Raw genomic sequence first — 19,997 nt, 5'->3', positions numbered from 1 at the left:
TCCTTAGAATTCCTTTATGTGGGCTGAAAATTGAAGACACTTTTCTGTCATTCTTAGGTGAGAAGCAAAAATGGTAGTCACAATCACATTTGGACAACTTGAAGAACCAAGTTAGGAACAGATTGCCATGGTGAAAAAATTGTGGTTACTGACTAGATAGACTTATTTTAAGGCACTATTAGATGCTAACTTTAGTTTTTAAAAACCTTTCCCCCTCTAAAAATTCAGATGCACTTTTGTTTGCTATGACCCAACCTCACCTTGCAGCCATATTGTCCTCAAGTAAGTAATGAAAGAATAGCAATTACATCATGTCTTCTTTTTGAGTTCCTCATGAAAGTCTGTTTAACATCTAAACTGATCTTTGGCTTCATTTAGCAAGGCAGTTTTTCAGATATCAGACATTTTCTTTCAGTTTCATTATTTAATTGGCATTAACAAAGAAAATGGAACTAGGTACAAATAGTTATTTTATTTATAAAAACTTATTGATAACACCCACATGGATATATTCTTCCTAGTATAAGAAACATCAGATATTCAATTAGATAATTGAAATTATAATGTGTTAGCAGTTTTATCATAGGAGAGCCAGTTTGGTGTAGTGATTAAGGCATTGGGCTAGAAACCAGGAAACTAAATTGTAATCCTGCCCTAGACACAAAGATGAAATGGAGCCAGTCACTTTCTCCTAGCCCTAGAAAGCTAGCAATGGCAAAGTACTTCTGCCAACATTATTGCCAACAAAACTAAGGACTGGACCAGGTAGTCACTAGTAAACACATTTTTATCATGGGAGAAAATTCAAAAGAAAAATACGCTAGAAAACGTGTAATTTTCAGAATTGAAAATAAAACTCAGTTATAGGAAAAAGGAAAAACTGCACATCAGTTTACTCAATGGCTCAAAATGCATAGAAGCCAAGTTCACACACAAATGGAAATATCATAAACTGAGTCTTTTAGAATTATTAGAACATCGGAGAAATGGGTTCCTTCCTGTTACCCTTTAATCCATCATGGGCAGGCAACTTCAGACTGTCTTAGAGTGCTATATTATAGCATTTCAGCTGCACATCTTTTATTAAGACTAATTTTCAACAGTTTCATATGGACCATATTTGTTCATCAAGGACCCGGAAGAGAGAGAGACTTTTTGAATACTTTGAGCTTTCCTGAATGTCCAGGATATGGTGGAGGTGGAGAATCATAATTTTCTCTTAATGCCATTGCTTGATCATAAGTTGGCAATCCTATCTGTCCCATAGTACGAGGAGGGACAGGATTTAAAGAAAACTCTTCTCGTCTTTGGAAGACGATGGAAGAATTATGCCTCCTGGAGCTTCTGTGCCTAGAATAAAAAAAAAACACCTTTGATGAATAAGGACAACTAAAAGTCAGGCTAATTAATCAACTGAAATCACTAACAATATTTTCAGCTTCCTAGTTTAGAAGTTAGTTAATACAACCTTACTAATTAACATCTTCCAGAGTGGGAATGTTGAAAACATTATTCCCAATACATCTAAAAGAGGTTACATTGGGAAATGTAATTATCTATTCTGAGAAAGGTAAAAAAAAAAATTAGCTTCCCAATATTTTCCTTTGTACATCCGTTCTTTAGATTCTGTGATACACCATGGAATCATAATTTGAAAGTCATAGAGATACTTTTTTTTGAGAGATGAAGTGTCCTTCCTATGAAATCAGGGTCATTATAGTATAGTGAATCAATACTCTGAAAAAATGTCTTGAATGAGGCAACCCTCTATTTCCCTTAACGTCTGCTGATGGAAAGAACTATGAAGTTAAATTGCAACAATGGTAACCTCTGAATACAAATCAGAGCACAAACCAAGGGGAAAATGCTTGTGAGTTTACTTATTCCAAGAAAAGCAAGCCCAAATTCCTGATTGATGTGTAATACTAAACAAAACATGGATGAGATCACCAGATTTGTTTGCCTTGCCAAATAGCAGCAGAAGCCAAATCAGAGTGACGAAATGAATCAGGAAATGGCTTGTTTTCAGATAAACCACAATTATAATTCTAGTTTGGTCATGGATATTATACCCCTTAAGTCCAAAAATTTATGTTAAAATTTCACATTTCATTCTAATGAAATGAAAATTCATTTTAGAGTTTTCTATCCACTTTTAAGAGTTATAAAGATTTCCAAGTAGCTTCTGGAACAGAAGACACAGAAACAAGTAGACAATAATCTCCAAGCAAAGGCCATCTCTGCTGTTAAACTCAAATTCCATAAATTATTTATAAACCCATCAGAGGTTTTAATGGCAGTAGGGTTTTAGGATAAAAATTAACTATTTTGGGCATTTGGAGCATAGTGTTAAGTTTCTTGAAACAATTTTATATTGAATATGGGACAATGGAATGTTTTTATTGAAATGGGTTTTTTAAAGATGCCTCTTTATAATTACTGTCTTTAATTACCATTACCATTAAATGAAAATAAAAATTTCAAAATGTGATTTTGTTTCCAGGTTCTTGCAACCTAATTCTCAAAGTCTGTGGTTTATTTTCTGCCAGAGCTTAAGACATCAAAAAATGGGGATTGCCTTCATTTTTATCCCAGAAGAATCCTCCTGAAGTAGATTAAATTGAAAATGACTGGTCCAAAGTCACTCAGTAACATTTTTGAACATGGACAATTTAAACATAGTTGGTTTGAAAACAGATTCACAAAGCATCACCATTACTATGCAGGCCATTTCTCATAAGTACATACTATACTGCTCTAATGTCTAAACTCAATTTTCAGAAGCTTTAAAATATTTCTATTTCAGGTTTATTTCATATAATTTTGTTTTCTTTTGATCAACAAAAACTATCTCACTGATTATTTCTCCTTTCTGGTTATTATGGTATGGGTCAGAGGTGGGTTTCAGTAGGTTCTAACCAGTTCTGGAGAACCGGTAGCGGAAATTTTGGAGTAGTTCGGAGAATCGGTAAATACCCACTCTAACTGGCCCCGCTTCCCTCTATTCTCTGCCTCCCAAGTCCCAGCTGATTGGGAGGAAATGGGGATTTTGCAGTAACCTTCCCCTGGATTGGGGAGGGAATGGAGATTTTACAGTATCCTTCCCCTGCCATACCCACCAAGCCATGGCACACCCACTGAACCACTAGTAAAAAAATTTGAAACCCACCACTAGTATGGTTACATTGCACTTACATTGCAAGTAGCTTACATGTGGGAGATGAGAATAACAAATCTGATCATGGGTAAAATGTTATTCCAGAAATTTATTAAGAAATATAACACTGCAGGACCCAATCTGGGTCGATCACTGGGACCAGAGATGATCGATCCGGATTGGATCCTGCAACATTATCCTGGGACACGTATATTTACCTTCATTCGTGACATATAACACTGCTTGCAGGTAATACAGAACAATTATATATATTCACATATTCTTGGGATAATGGGAAAAAAGACATTGCATTTGAAAATAAAATGTTAATCGGCAATTCATTGTATTTTATACATTAGCTCAAAGTAGAGATTAAGTTGAATTAAACATTCATTTCACTAACTTTTCACAAGACATTTTAAACTCTTATGAAGTTCTGAAGAAATGATATCTTGTTACAACAATGCAAATCTTTCTAGGGGAAATAACAACCAACTGGAATTATGACAAAACACAGCCAATGAAATAGTTACACTCTATTTCTACTACCATGTGATGCAAATATGATTAATATAGCCTTACAAATAACTTTATTAATTAGGTACTTATTTGTTCTATGCAATAATGAACATAGGAGAAGCATGAAAGCAAAATAGTTATGCAAAAAGATAAAAACATTTTTAAAAAGACATTTTAAAATGGCACAGACTAATAGATACGGGCAATGAGTTATAATATTGTCATCTTTCCAGACCACAACATCTCATACTATTTGGAGACAGAAACTGCCATTTGCTATTTTAAGAAGCCAAATGACAATTATAAAAGAAGTAAATTTCTGCCATCACTAGTGGTCATTCTCAAAAGGATAAAGTGAAATGCTACTTTTATGAAAAGAGTTAAGGTTTTCTATTATCAAACATACTGAAGGCTGCTGAAGTTATTACTCTGAATTCATTGTTCAACAATGCTGTGAGATATGGGCATATCTTGTACACCTTGTAACAATTTGAAAAGGTAATATTCCACAAAAGCTGAGAAGGTATATTTATACTGCATGCCATGATTTTTAAAGGTTGCTGTGGTTTATTCAAAGAATTAATTACAAACAAATAACATTCATTCCTTTTTCCTGAAAATATTATTGGTGAACAATCATGCTATGTTGTTGCTCAATAACCACTCATCCAATTTCTAAGAAGCCATATCATACCTTCATAGGCTATCAAGTAAAAACTATTTGCAAGGATTAAAGCTCTCTCCCACAATGTTTTGTTACTGAAGAACATGTTAAGGGATGATCTCAGTAACTAACAATAAATACTTGTTTGAATAACAGTACATTCTAAAATCATCAATGTCCTAGGAACAATCCTATTCTAGATATGCTTTACAAACTGATGGCACTAAGGATAAGCTTTCTCACTCCTTTGGAAGACAACTAATGTGTCAAGATGTACATTGTAATGCTGTGTTATAAAATACACACCATTTATTCAGTTTTGGAACACCAGCCCCCTTATTGCCAGAAAATATGAATTGTTAATTTTTGCTACTCATATTGCAATATCCAAGGAAACATGGGTACAAATATAGAAGTTTTAATACCGTGTTTCCCCGAAAATAAGATAAGGTCTTATTTTCTTTTGAACCCCGAAAAAAGGGCTTGGCCTTATTATCGGTGGTATTATTTCGGGGGTGGAGGCCTGGGCGGCCTGCGCACTCAAAGCCGGGACTCCAGCAAGAGAGAGAGGCTCCCTTCGCGCGCTGCCGTCAAGCCCCTCCCCTCCTGCGGGGTGTGTGTGTAGAACATGAGCAGCCTGAAGGTGCCAAGCTGTATGAGTGACTGTCCCCACCCCCCACTCGCGCGCCTCCCAGACCTCACCATGTCGATGTGGGCGAAGCCGGTGAGCACCAGGTCCTTGAGCTCATAGCCAATGCTGCTGGCACCGACCACCAGCACCCGCGCAGAAGCCACAGCCTGGACCAGCTCTCCCTGCAAGCTCCAGCTCCAGCCGTCACCACAGAGTGGGAAGCACACTCCCAGAGCAGCTGCTGCCCTGGCTGGGGTTTGGAAGCCGCAGAGGCAGAGTTTGGGGGAGAGAAAAAAAGACTTCTGCTGCTTTCCTTGCATGCAGCCAAAAGCAGAAGCAGCAGAAGTTTTTTTTTCTCTCCCCCAAACTCTGCCTCTGCGGCTTCCAAACCCCAGCCAGGGCAGCAGCTGCTCTGGGAGTGTGCTTCCCACTCTATGGTGATGGTGGCCTGAGGCCTCCCCTTACCCCCCTGCTCCTCTCATCTCCGATTGTCTGAGCGCTGACTGAGCAAAGCATCCGCTGGCAAGCCTGCAGGTTCAGTTTACTCTTTCCATGTGCCTAGCAGCAAGATGCTGGGCAGCCACGCCGAGGGCAGCGCCAACAGACACAGCTCGGCCAGCCCAGCCATGGCCAATGCTCCACACCCACGGCTGAGCTGGGCCACCGGTGGCCGCTCTGTGAAGAAAGCCCCAGGGCAACAATGCCTGCGCTGGGGCTGCTGTGGTGGGCGTTCTGTAGTGCAGGCTATGCGGACGCGGCGCCTGGGCATGGGGGCGAGAGCGGGTGGGCTGTTACCATGGCACAGGAGCAGAAGCAGGCGCTTGACGTCTACGGTCGGTGTCATGGGTGGCGAAAGGGGCAGGGGGTGCAGTAGTTTGCAGGGATGTGGCTGCCTTGGGAAGGTTGAGGGGGTGAGGGACCTGTGTGTGTGTGAGAGAGGGAGGGGGGAGGGGCTTATTTTCAGGGGAGAATGTATATTTAGGCCCAGCCCAAAAATCAGACTTGGCCCCATTTTCAGGACGTGTCCTATTTTGGGGGGGAAACAGTATGTTATTTAATCTTTATTTTAAAAAATCACACAATTTCAAGATTCTACACTTTATTTAATTTGTTAGGAAATTTCTGTAAAGAATTATGACTGAGATAGATTTTATGCAGTGCATAAGAAAAAGTCACAGATTCAAGACCTGCCACATCAAGCTAGGGCTGAAAATAATCCAAATGAAACCCTGTAAAATTGTAGAGTTCCTACTGAATTACATAAACCAAAATTTGGACTCAGCATAATACACTTTCTAAATTCCTCTTTATTATTATCCATATTTATCCTATCCTTCAATTCCTAATTATTAGTGGACTACAAGTTCTCTTAAATACTTAAATCTTATTTGTGAAGGGGTGCTCTGACCTTCGTTATTTGCATGCAGACATTTCATTACTCAAAATAGGTAACATCATCAATGCTAGTAAGAGTGGAATTTGCTCCCAGTTTATATTCTAATGGATTGCCCTGTCAAGTGTTGGTGGAAGTGGTCTTGGAGATTCTTTGTTGGGTTGGGTTGTTTACTGCTGACTTGTTGGCAATTCCAGGATTGTTAGTCTGATGTTCATCTTGGAGTTAATCTATGCTCAATCTAGGTGCTGATTGCAGGTGGGGAGGTGTTTTGGTCTTTTTGTTCCCTTTTTGGCTTCTTGATTGTCTCTTTTGCATAGTATATAGATCAGTGGTGGGTTTCAAATTTTTTTACTACTGATTCTGTGAGTGTGGCTTGGTGGGCATGGCATGGCTTGGTGGGCATGGCTTGGTGGGCATGGCAGGGGAAGGATACTGTAAAATCTCCATTCCCACCCTACTCCAGGGGAAGGATACTGTAAAATCTCCATTCCCTCCCCAATTCAGGAAAATCCCCATTTCCTCCCTTATCAGCTGGGACTTGGGAGGCAGAGAATAGATGGGGGCAGGGCCAGTCAGAATTTTTACCGGTTCTCCAGAACTGGTACTCAAAATTTCTGCTACCCGTTCTCCAGAACTGGTCAGAACCTGCTGAAACCCACCTCTGATATAGATATTATTTATGTCTATACCCTAGCATTTTTGAACATTGTTTGGTCTAGACTAGGATGGTCACGATTTCCCAATTGAAACTATGGTTAAGCCTGTCCATGTGTTGTGAAATTAAAGAGTTTTCATCATGTCTTCTCACTGCTAATTGGTGTTCATGGATGCGTTCTGCCAGTCTTCTGCCTGTTTGTCATTACGTAGCGGCTGTTGCAGTCATTACGTTGTATGTTGTAAATAACTCCTGTTTTTTTCTTCTAGGGCTGCTGGGTCTTTTGGTTTCCTTAAGAGGATTTAAAGTACTATTGTTGGCATGTGCCACACCGATTCCATGTAGTTGTAGTAATCTGTTAGTGGTTTCTAAGATTTTCTCGATGTTTGGTAGTGTTATTCTTTTAGGGTTTGTGTTAGTTGTGCTTTATTGGGTTGAATGGTCAGGAACCTTTTGATAAAGTAGTGTGGATATTAGTTGGAATATGTTGAATAGATGCTCTATTTCCTCTTTCTGCTATTCAGGTTTGCTATAGTGAGTTGTGCTAGTCTAAATAAGGTTCTCATGCAACTTCTTTTATCAGAGGTTGGGTTGTTGCTATGGTAGTACAGCACTTGATTGGTGTGGGTGGTTTTTATGTACACATGTTTCTAGTTTGCCATTGTGGTCTCTTCTGATCAGGATGTTCAGGAAGGGTAGTGGGTTTTCTCTGGTAAACTGGATTCTTTTGAAGATGTTGATGGTACTGATGGTGTTCTCTAACTGGTCTTTTTTATCATGGTGAAGGTATCATCTACATATCTGATCCCTATTTTGGGTTGTATTTGCGGAAGTGCTATGACTTCGAGACATTGCATAATGACCTTTTCTATAAATCCTAAAGGCGGTAATCTCATAGGTCTACCTTTAATTGGTTGGTAAGTTTGTCCATAAAATTGGAAGTATGTGGTTAGGCAGATGTTTATGAGTCTATAATCCTTGGTGTTTCAATTAGTTGAAATTCAAAAACACTGCTATACATCAAGAACATCTCAGAAACCACCAACAGACTACAAACACATGGAATCGGTGTGACACAGAAGTCAACTAAAGCCCTTCAAAACATCTTAAGTAACCCAAAAGATCTAGCAGCCCCAGAAGAAAAAACAGGAGTTATCTACAACATACAGTGCAATGACTGCAACAGCCACCACATAGGATAAACAGAAGAATGGCAGAATGTATCCATGAACACCAACTAACAGTCAGAAGACATGATGAAAACTCTTTATTCTAGTGGCTTTAATTTCACAAGATATAGACAGCTTTAACCAAAGTTTCAATTGGGAAACTGTGACCATCCTAAACCAAGCCAAGTCCAAAAATGCTAGGAAATTTCTAGAAGCCTGCATTCTGACAAATTAGCTATCAGTAAATACACAGACATAAACAATATCTATAAATTATGCAAAAGAGATAATCAACAAGCCAAAAAAGTAACAAAAAGAATAAAACACCTGCTGACCTGCCATCAGCACTCAGAGGAGCATAGATTAACTCCAAGATTAACATCAGACTAAAATCAAGTAAATACCCCAATCAAGGAACTGCCAAGCAAGCAAACAGCCCAGCCAAAGAATCTCTAAGACCATCCCTACCAACACCGATAGGCAATCCACTAAAATGTAAATTGAGAGCAAACCCACTCCTTACTAGCACTGATGATGTTTCCTAGTTTGGATAATGAAATGTCTGGAAGAAAACAACAAGCTCAGAGAGTATCAAGGACCCCTCATTTCAATCCTGAACTACAAATATTCTCCTTTATTGGAATCTTATCTGCCAAGTCAGTCTTCCAAAGCTTTATCTATTCAAGCACATGACCTTACATTTGAATATCTTCCTGTCAGATTTTTTTTGAGCTTGTTGAGGTTGTTTCGAATTGTGCTTTTGTCTAGGGTATTAATCCCCATCATCCAGTGTCGTCTACAAATTTAATATGTATACATTCCATCTCCATATATTCCAAGTCATTTTTAAAGACGTGAAATAGCATTGGACCATTCAATACAGCACCAGGTTATCAATATTTCCCCTCCAGGAAGCTATAGAACCATTTATGAACACTCTTTGGATGTACTTATTCAGACAGTTGCAAATGTTTCAGATCCTATTACTAACTAGTACATATTTAACCACCCAATATCCTAACAATATGATATACTACACCACAGAATTCCTTTCATCTGCCAAACTAGTCACTTTGTCATTAAAAAAAACTAAGACGAACCTAACTTGTTGACAATTTCATGCTGACTTCAGATAATGGTAGCAATTCTTGGCATCATGGCTTGTTGACAATTTGTTCTATTATAGATTGCCCATTAAGAGACATTAACCTAGCTATAATTTCCTGGGTCAATCATCTTCACCTTTTTGAATATTAGAATTACATTTTTTCTTCAAACCTTTGTCATCTCACCAATTCTCCAGACGTTATCAGGTACATACAGCATAAATCTATGCAGGATATAACTGGTAAATGTAATCATAAATACAAACTATGGTATGTGCTGATACTATAATATGTTTAATGTTGATATCAACACTGAAAATGATATTGATAACTATAACATTTATTTTCTTACCCTGGTAATCTTGGTTTGCATCTTCTTTGGCACAGATAATAAATAAGCAATCCAAGTATTATCAATAGTACTCCAATTGCAATCAATCCAGTCAAAAGTCCTATAACGTCAATCTTCTCTACTGCTTTGCCGTCTGCACATAAAGGAAAGACTGTTAAGTGTATTCAACCATCTCAGTGTTTCCTGATCTACCCTAAATCACATTTTAATCCAGTATTGCCAGAAAAGAGCCTTGATAGTACAGTGGTTTAGTGTACCCTGTTATTAACACAGCTGCCTGCAATTTCTGCTGGTTCGAATCTCTCCAAGGCTCAAGGTTGACTCAGCCTTCCATCCTTTCTAAGGTAGGTGAAATGAGGACCCAGTTTGTGGGGGCAATAAGCTGACTTTGTATAAAATATACAAAAGAATGAAGGCTATTGCTTAACGCATTGTAAGCCGCCCTGAGTCTCCGGAGAAGGGCGGCATATAAATCAAATTAAAAAAAAAAAATGTGATCACAGTATGCTAATAAATATAAGGAACAAATTCCTTAAGTTATTCCCTAGATTTATAAAAGTAATATCCATTATGTATGTTTTGAAGTACAATTAAATGCTAAAGAATTAGGTGACAAGTAACAGTCAGAGGTGACTTCTGTACGAGAAATTCTCAAAACTTGCTGAAACCCAATAACTTATTCATGGAGGTAATGTGACTAGTTTTAACAGGCTTTTACATGTGTGTGTGTGTGTGTGTGTATGAGAGGGAGAAGGAGGGAAGAGAGAGAGGGAGGGAGAGTGGGAGAGAGAGAGAGTGAGAGATGGTTGTCTTATTTTTTTTCTATGCTTCCATTTCTAGGAAATTTTGGTGATTTTGTATGACAATTTTCTGGCTTTTAGGCAGGAAGATCCAAAGATCCTTTCTATGGGGTGTAAGTAGAACTCTCATTGACTCCTGCAGCAATAGGTCATGTCCCATAAAGTACCTTAACCTTTACTCAGTCAACACAAAAAATTCCTTCTTTGCTCCAGCTGAAGGTTCTTTGAAGAATATCTAAAAACTGCCCAACTGGATAGATTAGGACATGTCAGGAAATTCAACCTGACCAGTGGTAGCCTATCTTAAGTATCTTCTATTAAGAAATTCTTGGAAGGGGTCAACCAAAAAAGTTTTATATTGATATTCTTCAAATTTGCACCAGTAACTTAGGAAAGATTTGGGTAGGAGATTCAGATGGGGGAACACTACAAACTACTGTAGAAGCAGACATTTTGCTAACACAATGTTAAAATTTCTGGAAATGCTTAAAATTTCCATATATTAGTCCACAGATAATTCAGAAGTATATGACTTGCATGATCACAACAGAGCAGATAATGGCAGGAAATTAAACATCTGAGTTAACAAAACCTTGCCCTTCTATGCATTACCAGTTTGATAGAAAACACATTTCCATATATAAAATATAGCATCTAAAAGAGAAAATGCCAAGTCATAATACTGTAAATACACTTTTCTAATATAAATGTAATCATTTTTGCTGAAATAGTAGCGTCAACAATTCCTTTATTCTGCTGTGTCTATCAGAAGAACCACAACAAATTTCTTATTGAAGAAGAACACACTGATTACAGCTTGGATCTCGTCTGCTACATCCACTGAAAAAACAACCGTACTCAATCACAGACAGAAGAATAAACCAAGATACTATATGTCAAAATAATTTTAATACATCACTATGTTGTTTTTGTCTTACCTGTTTTTGAGCCAGGACCTCTAAGAGTATATTCAGACCAAAAAGACATCTAAGAAAACAAAAACAAATGTGCTTAGATTATGTCTACATGAGCCTGACCAAGTTTGGCTAATATATATATATATATTTTAAAGTAGACATATTTTGCCAGATCAACTTTTAATTGTACTTGCTTTCAAATGTTAAAACTAGACATTAACTATCTCAACTGATATTGATATTTTTGAATTTGAAATTTCAATTGTCTTTGATACTGGGGAAGAGGAAGACAGGAGAGACGTGATTTTATATTTTAAATAAATTATTTTGAGTCACTTTAGAAACAAATTGAAATAGTTGGATCGTGACAATTATTGAATTTTGTTCCCAGAATGTGACACATTTGTTGCACTGAACAGTGGTGTTTGTTTCTCAAAGCTCTGTTTATTTAATTTACATTCTGTCTTTATACTTGAGTGAATATTCAAAAACTATTGCAGGGATATTACATTTTACCAGCATCCAGGATACCATAATGTGATGCTGGAAAAAGGAAACTGTTTCCACAAGAAGCACATCTTTTCCTAGAAAAAGTACTGCATGGAATATGTATGAACACCGCTGGCATTAACTGATACTGTTTAGGATTTTTTCATATCATCCACATACGGTTTTTACAAATCACATCCTTAGTGCCGTCATACATTTGCAATATGGGTTGAGATCCATACTTTTCTAGATAAATATAAAAATATATATCCACATACCCACTACACATTTCAAATCCTTCTCTCTGTAAAACATAGACTGGTAAATGAAATGGTGGGTATCTTGACACTGCTAAAATGATCACACAAAGTTTGAATAACCAGTTTTCTTAGTCCCAAGAAAAATAAAGTAGGTATTCCTATTTCACATGTGTTTGGATTTATAGACATTCATGTGTATATTTGATGCCTGCTTTCTAAATGGGATGGTTTCCATTCCTGCATGACGGAACTTAGAATAACTTTGTCACTCTGAATCAGGGGTGAAATGCTCCCGGTTCGGACCGGATCGCTCGATCCGGTAGCGATGGCGGTGCGTGGTTCGGAGAACCGGTAGCAAAAATCCCTGCCCCCCCCCCATGCCCAGCTGAACCGCGTGATCATCAGAGGCTGTTTTTTTTACTTTTAAAAGCATTTTTTCTACAACTTCTTTGGCTGAAAAAATGCTTTTAAAAGTAAAAAAAACAAAACCCTCTGATGATCGCGCGGCTCAGCTGGGATCGGCAGAGCCTTTTAAAAGCAATTTTTCTACAACCTCTTGGGCCGAAGAGGTTGCAGAAAAAAAATGCTTTTAAAAGCCTCTGATGATCCCAGCTGAGTTGCCTGATCGTCAGAGGCTTTTAAAAGCATTTTTTTCTGCAACCTCTTCTGCCGAAAAATGCTTTTAAAAGTAAAAAAAAAAAGTTGGCCATGCCCACCCAGTCACATTAACCTCCCTCCCCACCAAGCCACGCCCACAGAACCGGTAGTAACAAATTTTACATTTCACCACTGCCCTGAATATACATTAATTGGTATAGATTAAAATGAAATTTCATTATATACAGCTCTCAAAGGATCAGTTCAAACAACTGAAGAACAAGATGACCAGGGCTAACTTAGAAGGCTTCATTATTAGGGTATATAAAAAAAGTTAACAGCTGCTCCTATGCAGAGTATGCTGTTGACTTGTTATCAATCAAAAGGCATCCACATGTCAAATGTTCAATAGCATTTGTAAGTTAAATAATTACTGTCTTTTTTGAATCTCCAAAAATTTCCCTTGCTTCCTCAAAATTGCATTGCTCTTCATAGCATTCTCTTTCAAGATCTCCTTGGGTTATTAGTTCAAAGTCAAATTGGTTGTATAGAAGATGTCGTCCAATGAATAAATTGGCTTTCTCTGCAAGGATGAATACTAAAATATAGTTAAAATAATGTTAATATCTTAGAATACCAAGGATTTGTTAGAATATTTAAAACTCCTCTCCACTTTGTTATATAATTCTTTGTATGCTCATTCTTTTATTACTGCTACATTGAGAAAGTCAAGATATCATTCAATGAATATTTTTAATCATGTTATACAGTCAGGTCCAGAAATATTGGGACATCGACACAATTCTAACATCTTTGGCTCTATACACCACCACAATGGAGTTGGAATGAAACAAACACAAAGTGCGTTAACTACAGACTGTCATCTTTAATTTGAGAGTATGTACATCCAACTCAGGTGAACGGTGTAGGACTTACAGCAGTTTGCATATGTGCCTCCCATTTGTTAAGGGACCAAAAGTAATGGGACAGAATAATAATCATAAATCAAACTTTCCCTTCTTAATACTTGGTTGAAAATCCTTTGCAGTCAATCACAGCCTGAAGTCTGGAACGCATAGACATAACCAGACACTGGGTTTCATCCCTGGTGATGCTCTGCCAGGCCTCTACTGCAACTGTCTTCAGTTCCTGCTTGTCTTGGGGCATTTTCCCTTCAGTTTTGTCTTCAGCAAGTGAAATGCATGCTCAATGGGATTCAGGTCAGGTGATTGACTTGGCCATTGCATAACATTCCACTTCTGTCCGTTCAAAAACTCTTTGGTTGCTTTTGCAGTATGCTTTGGGTCACTGTCCATCTGCACTGTGAAGCGCCGTCCAATGAGTTCTGCAGCATTTGGCTGAATGTGAGCAGATAATATTGCCCAAAACACTTCAGAATTCATCCTGGTGCTTTTGTCAGCAGTCACATCATCAATAAAGATAAAAGAACCAGTTCCATTGGCAGCCATACATGCCCACGCCATGACACTACCACCACCATGCTTCACTGATGAGGTGGTATGCTTAGGATCATGAGCAATTCCTTTCCTTCTCCATACTCTTCCCATCACTCTGGTACAAGTTGATCTTGGTCTCATCTGTCCATAGGATCTTGTTCCAGAACTGTGAAGGCTTTGTTAGATGTTGTTTGACAAACTCTAATCTGGCCTTCCTGTTTTTGAGGCTCACCAATGGTTTACATCTTGTGGTGAACCCTCTGTATTCACTCTGGTGAAGTCTTCTCTTGATTGTTGACTTTGACACACTTACACCTACCTCTTGGAGAGTGTTCTTGATCTGGCCAACTGTTGTGAAGGGTGTTTTCTTCACCAGGGAAAGAATTCTTCGGTCATCCACCACACTTATTTTCCGTGGTCTCCCAGGTCTTTTGGTGTTGCTGAGCTCACCGGTGCATTCCTTCTTTTTGAGAATGTTTCAAACAGTTGTTTTGGCCACGCCTAATGTTCTTACTAGCTCTCTGATGGGTTTGTTTTGTTTCTTCAGCCTAATGATGGCTTGCTTCACTGATAGTGACAGCTCTTTGAAGCTCATCTTGAGAGTTGACAGAAACAGCTTCCAAATGCAAATAGCACACTTGAAATGAACTCTGGGCCTTTTATCTGCACATTGTAATTGGGATAATAAGGGAATATCACATACCTAGCCATGGAACAGCTGAGAAGCCAATTGTCCCATTACTTTTGGTCCCTTAACAAGTGGGAGGCACATATACAAACTGCTGTAAATTGTACACCGTTCACCTGAGTTCGATGTACATACCCTCAAATTAAAGATGACAGTCTGCAGTTAACACACATTGTGTTTGTTTCATTCCAACTCCATTGTAGTGGTGTATAGAGCCAAAGATGCTAGAATTGTGTCGATGTCCCAATATTTCTGGACCTGACTGTATATTTTTAATCTACGATGTTTTCCAAATCACACCAGAAAACCATGTGGTCATTGTGGCTTAAATTATACATTATTTTTTCTACATTCCTGCAATCATGGCAGCATGAGAAAGATGCCAGATGCCGCCTACATGCCAGAACCCACTTTTTAGATTGTCATTTATTATTACCGAACTCTGTGAATTAAAGGATCTTTTACTTAAATATTATAAGATACAATACCATAAAAACACTTTAAAAAATACCTGCAGTTTCAAAAGATGCAAGACATAATTTTCTGACCAAACAAAACTATAGAAACAGAAGAGCTGATAAGCACAGTATTTTTTAATAGTCTCTTTTTAAAACTATCTCCATTTTTCTATAAAATGCAAAAGATGGGACAAGCTTTGTTTGGCAGCATTATTTTATTCATTGTTGCCTTCATTGACTTTTGTTATATTTTAACATATATAAGTGGATTTCCCAAGGAAAAAATACACTTACATTACTTGTTACTGTTAAGGCAAAAAGCTAATTGTTTTTAATCCCTATTTCATAGCACTGAAGGGAAATTTTATATAGGAAAGCTTATGTACTGCAGTGGGATGCCGATATCTTAATAACTGAACATAGATATTTTCTGATATTTAGGAAAATGTGACTATTTCCCATAATCAAGGAATACAGTTCTGTAAGACCACACGACTGGAATATATGGACATGGTACCCTAGATATCTGCTAGTTTCCAACTGCAAAAGGTCAACTTGGCCAAAAGTCAGAGAATGTTGGAGTTATAATCAAAGACATACAGATACTATGGATATGACTGTTCCTTAGCATGTCTTGTAGTTTAATCTTATTGAAACCCAGTATTACTTTTATATTTTAATTTTGCAAAGTCACTTAGCAGTAAAAATTGGAAGTCAAGTGTGGAATGTGTCTCCTGCAATTAGAGGTCTCAAAGCTGAGTTTCTATGTTTCTCAGTTTTGCCTTTATACCATGAGTGGCTGGCTTGTCTGAGAATTTAAGTGGTAAGGAGGTCACTTCTAGCTTGAGGAATGGAATCACCCCCTTACTGTAATGGTATCACCCACTTTTCCCTCAATTCCCCAGCCAACAAAACTATTGCAATTACTTTTTTTAAAGGGGGAAGAGGCAAAATCTCACCCAAGTCTAATTTTACAAAATATACCCATGTTCTTCCAATATCTATGTTACATTAGCATGCATCAATATAGATCTGTAAGGACTTTTAGAAGTGCATTATCTTTATCTAACTTACTTATTAGAAAAATATTGTAAAAAGATAATGAGCAGGAATTTATTAAAAAGAAGCTGAACTTGCCCAAAGAGCTATCAAATTTGGTAAGACTTGAGTCTGTCAAGGCAACTTTTTAAAAAGTTTAGGGATATGGTCAGCAGAAATATTGGCAAATTTCTATCATCTATTGGACAACTTGGCTTGATCTCAGAAAGGTAATGAGGTTACACCTGGTTAGTCCTTGAATTTGGTCTGTTTGATTTGTGCTTTTAAATCAGCCTTAAATCCTGGTGACTGTGGTAGCTGGACAGGACCCAGAAGTTTTCTTCACAATTTCAGAACTAGCTAGAAGCTGCAGACATACCTGATGAAGAAATCTGGTAAATGTTTGGCTATATTAAGGGATTATTAATGATGTTGGTGAATTGTACTTTCATTACAGGAAAATGATGTTCTAGGAAGGGTAGATCATATATTTATATAACTGGCTGTAACATATCATTGTGATGTTTAACAAAATATGCTAAAGAGAAATTGTCTGGGGAAAAACTGGTTTAAATCCAGAACAATTAATTTTTTGTTTCATTCTCTTATGATTATGACAAACCATTATTTGTGGAGATTATATACACGTGTGTGTGTGTGTGTATTACAATGACACTTGAACTCTGACTGAACCATTTTGAGCAACAACATTTAGATTAGGCTACAGTATACAATCATAATTTTACTTCGATTTTGTCCTTCATATTAGGATCAATTTTAATACAAAAATACAATAATTAATATAAATAAGTTACCTTCTTCTATTGCACCCTTTGATTCCTTGATTGGTATTGAGCAGTGAGGAAATGCAGACAAATTTATAAGCAGCTGAAATAGCAAAATGTAAAAAAATAACATAGCCTGGTGCCTGTCAAGAAAAGATTAATAGATTAGTCACTACAGACTTTAGAAAGGATTAATCTCGCTCTAAGAATATAAGACACAAGTTAGCACAAGTCAAGTACAATGAACGCTGCATTGGAAACAGGTTACAGAACTCTCACAAACTAGCCTAACCTGTACAACCATTGCGGTTTCATAATATAAATGGCATTAGACTGCTCCCAGAAATTACACAAGAATCAGAAGGAAAGAGGAATATAACCACTGAAGACATAGGCCAAGCATTTGTACACCCATCTGCTACCACATTTCCTTTGCATAGAATTTTGCATGGCAAAGTTGCCTGGCTCACAAAATCCCATTCACAGAGCAAGAGATACGGAACTACAGGGATGAAAGGACATACATGTAAATAGTTAATCAGCATTTTACTGAATGCTGTTAAACCAGAAAACATAGCCAAGAATTATGACCTGTCTATGGATTGACTGATTTCTCCTCTTTCAAAAATACTTTGGCTTCAACATACCCAGGTGCTGAAACACACACTTTCCTAAGAACCCAAGGGACGACTGCTTCCCAAGGACTCTTGGGCTAGCTGCAATTACAACAAGGTTTTTCGAGGCTGGCTGGTGGGGTTCCCAAGAGTTGACTGTATCAGAGCAACTCTGTGAGAAGGAAACGAAGACTTAGCTACGCCAACTAATAACTTCTTAGCTCTCTTTCTCAAGCTAACTTCGTTTTCGGCCAAATCGTAATTCTTAATGGTCAGAAACCCGATTCGGACGGGCAGCAAAAGGAAAGTAAGCGAGTACTTTAGGCAAGAGAAACGAAAACATCTTTCGGCTTAAATCACGCTACTCATCCGCCCTGGCCGACATGATTTAGAAGCAGAGCAAGTAATCGGACGGGCACAGCAAAAGTCCCAGAAAGACTTTTATCTCGTCACTCGAGGAAATCCCACGAGGGAATGAGAAAGGCTCAGTGATTTCCTTTTTGTTCACCTTCCCTCCCCCGAGTGGCCTTTCCGAGTGGGTATGGCCGCTTTCCGCGGCCTTACCTGTTGCGTTCAATGCTCAGATGTTAGAAGTCTCGTCCGCTCCCGCGAAGGCATCTTCTCTTCCCTAAACCCGCTTTCGATAATCTGCCTTTGTAACCGCCCACTTCAATTCCGGGAAGGCTCCGGAGGGTTGGAAAGAAGACTCAGCTGCGGAAGGGAGCGCATATTTAAACGTTTAAATCAGCTCCTAGTCAGTGTGCGAAACGAAGATTAATTTAACGTGATCAGAACTGTCTCCTGGGAAACAAGGCATTTTGCTGTCCTTGTTCCTCCCTTTGCGCAACACGTTCAACCCATGCTAGTCGGAAGTTGAATTCAGGTGGCCTTTTGCTGTGATTTGATACGACTGTAATTTCAAATAAGTTTAACACTCATTCAAGAGGTTGTTCGTACAATTGCAAAACGTTCCTAGCTACTAGCTGAAATAAACTACGATTTTATTTCTAATTCACTTTATATTGATTTGACTAGTATTTTGTCTATATTGTTGCCATGGCAATTTAACTTTTAAATTTAGGATGTATTCAAGCATGTCATGCTGTTTGAGGAACAATAAAATCTGGTCAGCATAAAATATAAACTGCTGGAATACTTCAGCCTTGTTGGACTAGGTTTTGCTCCTGTGAATGTGTTCTATGAAAAATATGAAATACATTACATTTTCTTGATGTCGCCAAATCTTCTGGAATTATTTACTAGTCCAGTTGAAAACACCACCAATAAACTTCTTTCCTGTACAATTTATATTAATCCAAAGACTGGAAATGCAGTGGTCACATACTGAATTATTTACATTAGCTCTGATAAATATGAGCATGTGTGATCTGCATTTTGTCCTTTGACCCACTGAAAATTTAATCAACAATGTTGTTTTAATTTAGTCGTGATATAAGGGCGAGTGTATACATAAAAGATAATGACATTTGCACCAATTATCTTTTGTGCAACTTTGTTGAATTATACAATGCTTGTAGACTAGCTGAATCAAATGTATTATGCTTGCTTTATGAATCAATTCCCTCCTTTATTCTGAAACATTTTAGGGTCATATTTTGGGTTATGTGTAGATTGAACTGGGCTAGGATATTGTTACTGTGGGATGTTGTCCTTTTCTACTGCCTTAGGTTGTTTTTCCATGGCTTTGCTTATATAGAAGGGTCAAGATTCAAGGTTGCTGTTTTGACTTACTCCAGATGGCTATGTTATGAGCAAACAAAGGCATTGTGATCAGTGGGCCCATCTTATCATCCTCCTTCTCTATGTATGGTTTTTTTTACACTTATGTTCACTGAGAACTGATTGGAATTGTAATGCCCTCTAGTGAAATTTTAAAGCAGTTGTGATTGTTTAATTGGATTCAGTTTACAGCAAAGTACTATAATTCCCTTATTGTATCCATTATTGATTCACAAGATACTTTCCGATATCTTTCATTTTTTAAAATTACGCTTATAAAGCAATTTAAAATACTCTAAATACTTTTAATGAGAGCCATTTTGCTGCAATGGTCATGGCATCAGGCTAGAAACTGGGAGACTGTGAATTCTAGTTCTGCCTTGAACACCAAGCCAGCTGGGTGATTTTGGACTAGTCACTTTCTCTTAGACCTAGGAAGGAGGCAATGACAAACCACTTTTGAAAAACCTTGTCACGAAAACTGCATGGACTCGTCCAGGCACCC

At 37.9% G+C, this 19,997-nt stretch overlaps 1 protein-coding gene across 2 annotated transcripts; it reads right to left on the bottom strand.

The window, feature by feature from the left end:
- Positions 1–453: 453 nt before the first annotated feature.
- Positions 454–18,633, bottom strand: PRRG4 (proline rich and Gla domain 4). Of its 2 annotated transcripts, none has more exons than XM_034417162.3 (6): positions 18,317–18,633; positions 17,169–17,281; positions 13,147–13,310; positions 11,388–11,436; positions 9,650–9,782; positions 454–1,350 (listed from the first exon to the last, which is right to left on the bottom strand). In XM_034417162.3, exons 2-6 carry the CDS (start codon positions 17,269–17,271, stop codon positions 1,128–1,130), a joined length of 672 nt encoding a protein of 223 aa, XP_034273053.2. In that variant the 5' UTR covers positions 17,272–17,281; positions 18,317–18,633; the 3' UTR covers positions 454–1,127. The 2 variants fall into 2 exon arrangements, with proteins under 2 accessions (XP_034273053.2, XP_034273054.2); XM_034417163.3 differs by having other exon boundaries at positions 18,072–18,401.
- Between the last annotated feature and the right edge of the window lie 1,364 nt (positions 18,634–19,997).

This window comes from Pantherophis guttatus, chromosome 1, assembly GCF_059756535.1.
Source record: "Pantherophis guttatus breed Tessera chromosome 1, ASM5975653v1, whole genome shotgun sequence".
NCBI classification, from domain to species: domain Eukaryota; kingdom Metazoa; phylum Chordata; class Lepidosauria; order Squamata; family Colubridae; genus Pantherophis; species Pantherophis guttatus.
This window is presented reverse-complemented; position numbering and strand designations above follow the sequence as displayed.